Source organism: Balaenoptera acutorostrata, chromosome 18, assembly GCF_949987535.1.
Source record: "Balaenoptera acutorostrata chromosome 18, mBalAcu1.1, whole genome shotgun sequence".
Classification (NCBI taxonomy): domain Eukaryota; kingdom Metazoa; phylum Chordata; class Mammalia; order Artiodactyla; family Balaenopteridae; genus Balaenoptera; species Balaenoptera acutorostrata.
Genome location: NC_080081.1, coordinates 61,830,825 through 61,843,457, shown reverse-complemented (window position 1 = coordinate 61,843,457; position 12,633 = coordinate 61,830,825). Strand labels below are relative to the sequence as shown.

The following is a 12,633-nucleotide window of genomic DNA, read 5'->3' as shown; positions in this document are numbered from 1 at the left end:
GTGAGTGTATTTCCTTCTATGATGCAACTGTTCAGTATCTTGTCTATGATGGTGGTTATGTGAATCTGCACACTGTCCCCAGGTCAGGCTGCAGGTGTCTCTTAGTTGAGGGCATTATGCTAAGTAAAATAAGTCAGACAAAGATAAATAGAGTTGGCCTTCCATATTGTGGGAGGTGGAACCTATGGATATAAACGGCTGATTGGGCTATGCCATTTTATATAAGGGACTTGAGCATCCACGGATTTTAGTATCTGCAGGGATCCTGGAGCCAATCCCCTGCAGACACCAAGGGACAACCTCACTTATATGTGGGTTAAAAAAAAAGAAAACGAGCTTGTAGACACAGAGAATAGATTGAGGGTTGCCAGAGGCAGGGGGCGGAGGGTGGGCAAAAAGGGTGAAGGGGGTCAAAAAGTACAAACTTCTAGTTATAAAATAAATAAGTCATGGATGTAAGATACAGCACGGTGACTACAGTTAATAACACCGCAGTGCATATCTGAAAGTTGCTAAAAGATTAAAAATGTTCTCATCACAAGAAAAAAAATTATAATTATGTATGGTGATGAATGTTAATCAGATTTATTGTGGTGACCATTTCACAATATATACAAATACTGAATCATTATGTTGTACACCCAAAACTAATATAATGTTATATGTCAATTGTATCTCAATTTTAAAAGTTTTTTAGTCTGGAAAATTATAAACAGCTGATTTATTACAGTAGTAGAGTTATATTATCTTTTTACTGCTAATTTTATTCTATTTCTCTTATTATTGCTCTTTAAGAGCCTTAATAATATCTCTCCTACAATATAAATAAACAATTTATTCCTAAAAAAAAATTTAAAAAACAAAGCTCATGGAATGATGTCACATGTGCTTAGAAAGTAATGGAGTTGAGTCAGAGAAAACTGGTCATGGTTCCAGGTACGAGTAGGGCTGGATAATGGTCATATGTCAGAAAATGAGAGTAAGGCCAGGAGTTGGCTCTGTGAAGGACAGACATGGTGACAACAATCTGAAGGTAGACCCAAACTTAGGATACCATGTTATCAAGGAAAAAAGACAAGTGGGATAGAACTACCTTTAAGGTCCTAGATGTCAATTCAACCAGATGTAGGATAGATAATTAACAGAAGTAAAGAAAGCTGACCTAGTTGTGTCTACTTCAAAATAAAACCAAAAAAACCCACAACAAACAAAAAAACAAACGTACAACGTAAAAGCTGTGAGTCAAGTTTATTCAGTGTCTTACTGACGACTATAGCCCAGGAGATAACCCCTCAGTTGTGTGAAACTGTTCTGAAGAGGTAAGGGGAGAGGTCAGTATATATGTGATTTTGGCCAAGGTGGTACTTGCAACCAAGCACACATTTTGGTAGAAGGTTGCTGCTAGTCACGAGGAGCACATATCTTAGTTAATGGTTTCAGTGCTTTTCTAAGTATGGAAAGATGCAAGAATCCAGGTTCATAAAAAATTTCCCCTGAAAATATCTAACTATCTGAAGGACTGTTCTGCCAGTTTTCCCAGAGCACAGAGTGCCTCATTCTGCCCTGAACTCCTTTCAGGGGGTGCTAAAGGTCAACAACTACAGTGGCCAAGGACTTAATTCTTGTAGAACCTGGTGGCGAGTGACATTTTTTAACTGGCAGTTGTATCAACAAGTTAATATAGGCTGTCAGATGTCACTGCTATTGGGAAACTGAACTTAGCAGAAGAAAATTCAGTCCCTTGAGGTAATAGGGTACTAGCCAAAACATCAAGAGAAAAAGACAAACCTAATAATTGCACAGGGACACAGAAGTCAGGGTGGGATCTGACTTGAAATGCAGCTATTGACCTGGGGCTCCTTTTAATTTAAGATAGTAAGTTTCCTAGAAGTATTCAGCTTGAAGAACACTGTCAAGTAGCCAAAACCAAACCAAAACAAAACTCCCAGTTTATGATGTGTCATGCAAAACAAAAATCAGAAACCGACATGCGGAATTTTATCAAATTGAAATACTATTTAGAGATTTCCAATTGCCATGAAAATCTTGGGGACATGAACCTGGTGAGTGAAGTGATGGAAGATGAGGCTGGAAATACAGATTGAGGAGAGCCTTTTATAAGACTGTTTAACAGTTAAAGGTTAATTCTCTGAGATACCCACATGATTTATTCCTTCACTTCTTTCAAGTCTTTCTTCAAGTGTCCCCTTATCAACAGGCCCTTCCTAGAACTCCCTATATAGAATACCTCCTTTTTCCTCCTGAATGTATTTTTCTTCAGAGAACTTATCACCATACGGCCAACTGTATAACTGCTTGTTTATTGATTGCCTGTCTCTCCAAAATAAAATATAAGCTCAGGAATTCTGTTTCATTTGCTGCTAAACATGTATCACCTAGAAGAGCACTTGGCACACAGCTGGCACTCAGTAAATATTTGCTCTTGAATAAACAAATAAATATCGGCATACCAAAGATAAAGATAACATAAGCAGGAAAAATAACTTAAATGTGCTTATCCTATTTACCTATCCATTTAACCAGGACAACAAGCCAGCAATTTCTTTTTTTTTTTTTTTTGGTCAGCCTGAAACAGTCCACTTCTGTTTAGCTAAAAACAAGAACAACAAAAGGCTTGGCTTTAAAGGGGGCCCTTTTGTAGAGTCAGTCCTTCCGGGCTTTGTTTGTAACCTTTCTGAGGCAGCACTGGTAACATCTGGCATTGATAGGAAATCCTCAAAATTTCCAAGAGTGTGAAATCAGTTGATTAAAATGAACACACTGGCAAAACCAATAAAAAGAAGTGATCATGGAAATTTTGTTCTGGGAATGGATTACTAGTGGCTTAGAATCTTACTGATTAATTCTTCCATATGCCTTTGGGTATTAATATCTGTTAAAGAGTCAATCTTCTTCTCTGAATTCTGGCTGGGTTAAAAGCAAAACATCTACAAAAATGCTTAAACTCAGATGTGTTTCTGCTTTTAAATGTATTTGCAATAGTGTTCACAGAACTAGATCTTAAAAATCTGTCACTTGTAAAAAAAAAAAAAAAAAAAAAGGAAAAAAAGAAATTGAATCAAATGTATATATTCACTCCTCTTCTAGGAATTTAGAGTGAAACTAGTTATGAGGTATCCTTGAGAGAATTGAGGAGACAGTCACTCAAATCATCTAATATGTTTAAGGTTGAGAAAGACATGACTATACTAGTGGGACTATACCGACATTATTACCAGGCACAGCTCTAGTCTTTAAGACTTGAAACTGGAAACTTTTATTCAACTTTAAAGGCTAGCCTTCTCTAGACATCATCTGCTCTGAAGACCTTTTAATTGACTTGGTTGACTCTCATCTCCATGCTGTACAAACATATATTGTTAGCTGTACTGCAATTATTTCTTTGTTTTTTAACCCTAACTGACTGCATGAATATGTCTTAAAAGTGAGACATTTTAACTAAGTACTGTGGGAGTACAGAAAAGGAACTGATGAGATTGAAAGGTCTCCACAGAAAAATGGGATAAGATTTTAAGAGGGGCAGATGAAGGAATGGGGAGCAGGAAGAGACAGGAAAAAAGGAGGAAGGGACAACTCAAGTGCTGACAGTGATAAACATGCTTACTCAAGTTTTAAGTCTTAAACCACATTCCTTCTTCTCTCAATTTCCTTTATCTCTTTGCTTGAACCTGCTACAACCATCATTCCCGTGCACTTTTACTTTGCTATAAACCATTATCCATTACCTTTTAAATCTTTCTTCTACTCCTACCGAACCCTACAAGCTGATTCAACGCTTTGAACTTGGGCAGATGACTCATGCTCCAGTAAAGAGTAACATAAAGTGTTAAGTGTTTGCAGTAATGACAGAAAGGTAAATCATTTTCAAACGGTATCAGTATAGTAATACTAAGTTTGTCTAGAATTTAATAAATTTTCCTGTTAGGCTAAAAGATCTTTTTATATAAAATAAACATATTCTATCAAGATAAATTATAAATATTTTCTCAAGCTGAGAAAGTTTTGTTTCTAAATCTAAATAGAAAATTTATCATTAACAGGCTTCAGAAAAATCCAAAATGAGAAAACTGTTTTCATAGGTATAAATTTGAGATGGAAAAAGGCCCTGAAGAAACACTTCTCATCAAGGCAAACATTTGCTGCATTCAAAATGAATAAAATAAATTTAGAATATTTTTCTTACATTTAAAAATTTCACTGTTCCACACTTTCTTTTAAACTTGAACATATTTATTTCACATACTTTCTCATCCAATTTTTTTGCGTATCTCATATTCTCAACGTTATTTTAGGTACAACTCCAATTATAGCCATCAAAACTTTTAATGAGAGAATACTTTAAGTTTTGAACAATTCCTCTTTGATCGATTTTATAGTAAAAGAACATAGTATCTTGTTTGTGTTTTGGAAAAGAAAGGTCTTTTAGAGAAGAATGCTATAGAAATATAAAGGAAGGACTTTTTTTTAATGTTTAATCTTGACACCATGATAAAATATTAACAAAGTTCTTCTTATACAATGAGACTCCTGGCTTAAGCAAAGAATAATTCTTGTACATATACAAACTGGTTTCAAAACTAGAAATCCTTAAACATAAAGAATGAAAAGTGACTTCTTGATTTGTTATACCTAAGAGTGAAAAAACCCAACCTAAAAGCTTAAGCATTCAAAGAACTGGAATCAGATATACAAACAGGAAAGCACCTTTGAACAGTCCAACTCCCTCACTGTACAGCCAAGAAGCTAGAACCCTAGAAAGGCCAAGTGAATGCATATTAAGCTTCTCTGATTCTCTGCTTCTGCTCTTAACACAACACTTTCTTACTTTCCTATTTAAAATAAAAATAGAAGACTTCCCTGGTGGCGCAGTGGTTAAGAATCCGTCTGCCAATGCAGGCGACACGGGTTCAAGCCCTGGTCCGGGAAGATCCCACATGCTACGGAGCAACTAAGCCCGTGCGCCACAACTACTGAGCCTGCACTCTAGAGCCCGCGAGCCACAACTACTGAGCATGCATGCCACAACTACGGAAGCCCGTGTGCCTATAGGCCATGCTCCACAACAAGAGAAGCCACTGCAATGAGAAGCCCGAGCACTGCAACGAAGAGTAACCCCCGCTCGCCGCAACTAGAGAAAGACCACACGTAGCAACGAAGACCCAACGCAGCCAAATGTAAATAAATAAAATAAATAAATTAAAAAGAAAAAGTAAAAAGAAAAGGACAGAATAACCAAAAAAATAAATAAATAAATACACATTAACATTTAATTGCCTACATACACACATCTTAACTTCATTTATAAAGAATCTGCATTAGCAACTAATAGTCTGAGATTCCTTTTAAGCTATCCATAGAAAAAAACTTTCAAAATGTTTCAGATTTCCAGATAACTCAGTGGAATAGCCTACAGGATTTGCTAATCCTTCATTTCTTTAGACTGTGGTTTCTTACCTGTTCTTAGTCATAATCTTGTTTGAGAATCTAATCAAAGCCATAAGACCTGTCCCCAGGAGAATGTATACAACAGGGGTTTCAGCAATTTTAAGGTCATCAGGTGAGATCCTTTGCACTATATTGTCAAATTTGCTTCAGCATAAACCAAACTACCACATATATTTGGACTATTTTAATCTTCCAACAAATAATACATTTTCCCAGAACCACAATTTGACATTGGGTGATTTTCCTAAATTGAGGGCCAACAAGAAACGGCACACGTTCTACCATTAGAACACAATCTGCTGTGGTTCATGTGTAAAGATTCACAATATATTTCTGAGATAAAGCAAAGCAAAGTTTTTCCCTTGACACCCTGGAACATTTTCTTTCATTAAATGAAAACTACATAATCTACTATATTTTCCTTTTCTGCCTTGTGTCAAATGCAGCAGCTCCCCTCAGCCTAGATTTTTCTGCCCTTCTCACACTGCTCCTCCCACCCTTCTCTTTCCCATGTTGTACTGACTTTTATTCTTTTACTAATGTGTTAATGAATTTGTGTTTTAAGATTTTTATTTATTGCTTTTTGCAAACATTTATTACATTCAAAATGAATAAGTTTTAGGATAATGGATATGACTAATATTTAGAATAATTTTCCTCACATTTCTCACATTTAAAAACTTTAACTGTTCCACACTGACTTTCTTTTGAAACTTCTTAAATGTAGGTATAATTTCTATAAAATAAAAATCTTAAATATTTAGTTCCATCAGTTTGGATAGTTTTAAAATTATCATCTGCTTTAAATCCTTTTTGGAAGCAAGAAAGGTATAAATCAATAAATAGTTGATTCATTCATGACTTGATCTGTGTCTGTCTGGCAGGGGAAACTGGTGGGACTAGAAGTAAGACAAGATAAGACACCATAACAACTATATAGATAAGAGCGACAGGGTTAGTCTAAAAAGATAGCAGAGAGAATAAAAAAGGGACAAGATAAAACTGGTATTACTATCAAGGCTAGAAATAACCAATATGAAAAAGAATAGAAAGGAAGAATGGCTGAGGAGCCCACTTTACACATTATTTGTTTATAACGGGTGTTCAGCAAAGCCTATTTTGTTTTGTTTTGTTTTTTTGGATGCAAAATTGCCCATGTTTTATTTTATTTTTTTTAACATCTTTATTGGAATATAATTGCTTTACAATGGTGTGTTAGTTTCTGCTTTATATCCAAGTGAATCAGCCATACGTATACATATATCCCCATATCCCCTCCCTCTTGCGTCTCCTTCCCACCCCTCTAGGTGGTCACAAAGCACCGAGCTGATCTCCCTGTGCTATGCGGCTGTTTCCCACTAGCTATCTATTTTACATTTGGTAGTGTATATATGTCCATACCACTCTCTCACTTTGTCCCAGCTTACCCTTCCCACTCCCCATGTCCTCAAGTCCATTCTCTACGTCTGCATCTTTATTCCTGTCCTGCCCCTAGGTTCTTCAGAACCTTTTTTTTTTTTTTTTTAGATTCCATATATATGTGTTAGCATACAGTATATGTGTTTCTCTTTCTGACTTACTTCACTCTGTATGGCAAACCAAAGCCTATTTTCAATCAGGTATGAAAAAGTCAGATTTCTTGCCTTCTCAAAGCCACAGTTGTAGCAGAACTTTAGATAAGAACTCAGAAGTTACTCAAATCCTTAAACTTATAATAGTTAACAGGTTTTTTTACACACAAAATTTTTTACACACAAAAATTAGTTATACAACTAAAACACAACTATACCATTACTATAGTGATGAATAAAACATGTACTTTACAGGCTAGCTGGTTATTGACCTGGCTTCTTGATGTAATAAAAATCAGCAAAGTGATGAGTTATATAATGAGACTCATTAAATTTCAAATCAGCTGTAGTTATTTCACCCCCTAAAAAAACTCATTCAAGAAACCAACTGATTCCCAGACTTAACTTTTAGAAGTATACAAATCTCACACTAAACTGGTTTGGTCTCTATCAAATACAAAAGCAACTATTAAATATCCTTGAGTCCTTGGATTAATTTAACTCCCTTTTGTAAGTAGTTACTCTACGATTCTCAAATCTTAACCTAAGGAATTTTAAAGGTATCTAATTTCACTTTGGCTCCGTAATTAGAAGTCAAATTAAATGTCTTGAAAAATCTAGCATTCAGGGCTTCCCTGGTGGCGCAGAGGTTGAGAGTCTGCCTGCCAGTGCAGGGGACACAGGTTCGAGCCCTCGTCTGGGAAGATCCCACATGCCACGGAGCAACTAGGCCCATGAGCCACAATTGCTGAGCCTGTGCGTCTGGAGCCTGTGCTCCGCAACAAGAGAGGCCACAATAGTGAGAGGCCCACGCACCGCAATGAAGAGTGGCCCCCGCTCACCGCAACTGGAGAAAGCCCTAGCACAGAAACGAAGACCCAACACAGCAATCAATCAATCAATCAATCAATCAAATCTAGCATTCAATGATCTTCTTCCTGTTAAAACAGATAGCCCTTCTGCTACTGCTCTTCCTCAGTAGAAACAACTCTCAGTAAAATTCCAGTTTATCAGTATAATTCATGCCTCAGCAAACATGTGAGTATCCACTAAGGGTCAAGCATTGTGTAAAACTGGAAATACAAACATATACTAATATACTGATAATAACAAAAAGTTTAATTCAATGAACAGTGATCTATCTATTTTTAAGCACCAGTAACTCAAACATGAAAAAACTACAAATGAACAGTTAAGTGAGTATTAAGTCAAGTGAATGACATCATCAATATGTGGAAGAATATTCCAATGTAGAATTAGTACGTTTTATGGGACAATGCCATATTCAAAATGAAGGTAAAAGTAAACAAAGTCAGGGCATATAACTGCTTAAATTTCATTATTTAATGATGACTAGAGAAGAGATTATCAATCTGAAAGTCGATTACTGAGAAACTATAACAGAAATTTTTCTCCGAGAGAACACAAGCTCATTAACTACTCTCATCATTACTGTTCACGCTAGGTTTCCACCTGTCTTCTTATATCAACACACACTACCTCTTTTCCATACCAACGTGATACAAAGAAATTCAGCCCTTTAAGGTTTTAAGTTTATTGGTTGTAAGTAATACTCATATTTCTTTGTGTCACTTGATTATAGGTAAATTTCCTAGTCAAAACAACAAAAATAGATTATAATACAGGGGGGATTCATCAACAAACAACAAAAGTTGCTAAGCATGAGAGTGAAGCCCAAATTAAAAAGGTACAAAATCAGCACAAAACACGTTACTGAAAAATATTAGTTTTAAATTAGCTAAGTAATTTATGAAAGAAAAATAAATTGCTCTTAAATTCTCAAATTTCCTTAATTGATATCCGAAAGGAAGGGCTTCAGCCCAAATGAAACCAAACTAGAAAATAATAACAGTAAACCACAACTGGATATAGCCTTTTCTGAAAAATGGTAATTTAAAACAAAAGAAACATGTATGTGTCCACAGGTTGTGACATCCTCAATTCCTGAGGAAATAACATCTACATTCAACTACCCCTTTCCCACACATACTTTCTTCTGATTTCTTTGGGCTTTAAAAAATGAGTATACTTTAAATATATAGAAAGAAACCACTCACATGAGCTTTTAAATGAAAACAAAATCTGACCCATATTCCAATACATAGTCAATGTCATATTAAGAGGGGTAAAGGGAGGGCTGGAGGGAATTAAAATTCCAAACCTAAAACTTAGCCAAGTAGTATAACTTTTATTTTCCAAAATTTATTTCAATGAATTTAGGGAAAAAATTTTTTTGTTTAAAAAGACACAATTTTGTTCTGTAAGATTAATACCACACCAAACACAAACATTTTAAAATTTATTCTTTGATCCGCCTGCCAATGCAGGAGACATGGGTTCAAGCCCTGGTCCGGGAAGATCCCACATGCCGCGGAGCAACTAAGCCCATGCGCCACAACCACTTAGTCTGTGCTCTAGAGCCCGCGAGCCACAACTACTGAGCCCATGCGCCACAACTACTGAAGCCCGCACGCCTAGAGCCCGTGCTCCGCAACAAGAGAAGCCACCGCAATGAGAAGCACGCGCACCATGATGAAGAGTAGCCCCCAACTCGCCGCAACTAGAGAAAGCCCGCGCACAGCAATGAAACCCAACGCAGCCAAAAATAAATAAATAAATTTATAAAAAAATAAAATAAAATTTATTCTTTGGTGGAAGTGATTTAAAAAATTGGAAGTGCTATAAAATATTAATTTAATTTTATAGGAAAGAGGTAAGAATGTGAGAAAATTGTTTATCAAAAAGTAAAGAGATCCAGGATTGGAGCCACTCACAATGATGGGAATTAAATTAAATCTTGAGGAGCAATTATGGAAAACAGAAGCCAAGAGTGGCAAAACTTGGTCTCTCAACTGAAATCCTTTTTATAACTAAAGATTCAATTTCTCTCTTTTACAGTCAGTAAACAGATTTTTTAAATGTCATATTAAGATATCACTAACAATTTCAGTTTATAAATACACATACACATTTTAGTTCCAAAAAAAAGTCATATCCCAAACACAAAAGCAATCACATACTGATTTTTGTCCTCTCTCAATTACTACTACCAAAAAGAAAGAAAGAATAAAAAGAAAAAAAAAAAAGAAAAGAAAGAAAACTCCCTGAGAGGTGGCCAACATTCCAGAGGCATTTCTGCATAAAAAGAGGTAATGGGCAGACCGCTCAGCTAAACAGTCAGTGGCCCTTTGCAAGCCTCCTAGGTGTATTCCCAGCAGACACATTATCAGATTAAAGGAACTGCAAACAAACTGGGCTGAAACCTTTCTTTGTCCAAGTCCAGCCTCTTCTTCCTGTGATGTCATATTACAAATCTAGCACGGCTTTCTTTTTCTCTTCAGAGAAAGCCCATCTCACAATACAGCTGGTAACCGAGGAAAAGGCCTCGATTCAGCAAGAGCTAACACGCTTAGGAATTTATTTCGGAACCTTTGAAAGACTCCTCTGCTTACCACCATCTGGGATCCACTGCAGGAATACGGAAGAGGAAAACTTCATTTAGAAGGAGCAAGAAGTAAACGAGACCGAACTGGGAATGTTTAAGTCTCTGAAACTTTGCATTGAAAAGCAAAATAAGATTGCTAACTTTAGCTTAAACATTCTGGAGCATAAAGAAACTTTCATTTTGGAATATTCATCTTAACAACTGAAACAGAAGTTTACCAGACGAGTAGTTTTCTTCCATCTCAGAACACAGCTTTTATTTAAAATTTATAATCCAATGGGTTGGCTTCACTGACTGTGTTTTTTAAACGTAGCCCTGGAATCACGGATTTTCTGGAGATTTGAAAATGAAAATATTTTCTTATTGAAGAACCAAGTGGAAACTTTACAGCAACAAATTTCATGTCTCTTTTGGAGGAAAAAGAAATATCTATAAAATCACGCAAAGATCCAAAGGATTTGCAAATACATTGGAGGTTATAAAGGGGTCACAATCTGAATACCAAAGGAGACTGCAGCTGACCAAAGGACTTCAACACTGTAAACTGGACGTGCCTTTATAATGGTAAGCAATAACAGCTCCCACTGCGTCTATGATGACTCCTTTAAGTACACTTTGTACGGGTGCATGTTTAGTATGGTGTTTGTGCTTGGGTTAATATCCAACTGTGTTGCCATATACATTTTCATCTGCACTCTCAAAGTGCGAAATGAAACAACAACATATATGATTAACTTGGCAATGTCAGACTTGCTTTTCGTTTTCACTTTACCCTTCAGGATATTTTACTTTGCAACACGGAATTGGCCATTTGGAGATTTACTTTGTAAAATTTCAGTGATGCTGTTTTATACCAACATGTACGGAAGCATTCTGTTCTTAACCTGTATTAGTGCCGACCGATTTCTGGCAATCGTCTACCCGTTTAAGTCAAAGACTCTAAGAACCAAACGAAATGCAAAAATCGTTTGCATTGCTGTATGGTTAACTGTGATGGGAGGAAGTGCACCAGCAGTTTTTTTTCAGTCTACCCACTCTCAGGGTAACAATACCTCAGAAGCCTGCTTTGAAAATTTCCCAGAAGCCACATGGAAAACATATCTCTCAAGGATTGTAATTTTCATCGAAATAGTGGGATTTTTTATTCCTCTAATTTTAAACGTAACTTGTTCTAGTATGGTGCTAAGAACGTTAAATAAACCTCTTACATTAAGTAGAAGCAAAATAAACAAAACTAAGGTTTTAAGAATGATTTTTGTACATTTGGTCATATTCTGTTTCTGTTTCGTGCCTTACAACATCAACCTTATTTTATATTCTCTTATGAGAACACAGACGTTTGTTAATTGCTCAGCAGCAACAGCGGTAAGGACCATGTACCCAATCACTCTCTGCATTGCTGTTTTAAACTGTTGCTTTGACCCTATAGTTTACTACTTCACGTCAGACACGATTCAGAATTCAATAAAAATGAAAAACTGGTCTACCAGGAGAAGCGACTCCAGATTCTCTGAAGTTCAAGGCACAGAGAACTTTATTCAACATAACCTACAGACCTTAAAAAATAAGATATTTGACAACGAATCTACAATATAAGCTGCCTTAAATAAAACCACCGGGACTTCACTGGGACAGAACCTCCAAGTTCCTTCAACTGTGAAAAGTGTTTTCTTGGACAACTATTTCTCCACCTCTGAAAGAAAATAAACATGTGGACATTTTAAAGTTTTTAGTTTTAAAAAAATGTATTCGATGTGTTAAGCATTAAAATGTATTCTACTCTTATATATACTCCATTTTATGTTTCTGAGCCATTTTGACTTATACCTTCCTCTTCATTAAAAAAAAAAAAAGAAATCCCTAAAGTTGTTCAAACTCTAAAAGTAACTATGATGTAAGTCATGTGGTGACCATCTGTATGGTCTTTGAATGTCTTAGTAATTTTATACTGGATAATTAACAAATATTAAAAGTTTCATTTAAGTGTTTAATACTTTTATTCAGTATATATTTAATTTTGATTTCAATCTGAATTGAATCTACTAATCATGTTTCTTAAACTATAACAACATAAATGAGAAAGAGTAATTTGAAATATTCAATAAGCGTTTTTACAGTATTTTTCAAAAA

At 35.7% G+C, this 12,633-nt stretch overlaps 2 protein-coding genes across 4 annotated transcripts in view; one reads left to right on the top strand and one right to left on the bottom strand.

Moving 5' to 3' along the window:
- Positions 1–12,633, bottom strand: part of RB1 (RB transcriptional corepressor 1) — a 130,556-nt gene that overhangs the window by 33,454 nt on the left and 84,469 nt on the right. The gene's annotated exons all lie outside the window — the stretch shown is intronic.
- Positions 10,412–12,288, top strand: LPAR6 (lysophosphatidic acid receptor 6). Its single transcript, XM_007186845.3, has one exon. The coding sequence runs from the start codon at positions 11,065–11,067 to the stop codon at positions 12,097–12,099; it is 1,035 nt and encodes a 344-aa protein (XP_007186907.1). The 5' UTR covers positions 10,412–11,064; the 3' UTR covers positions 12,100–12,288.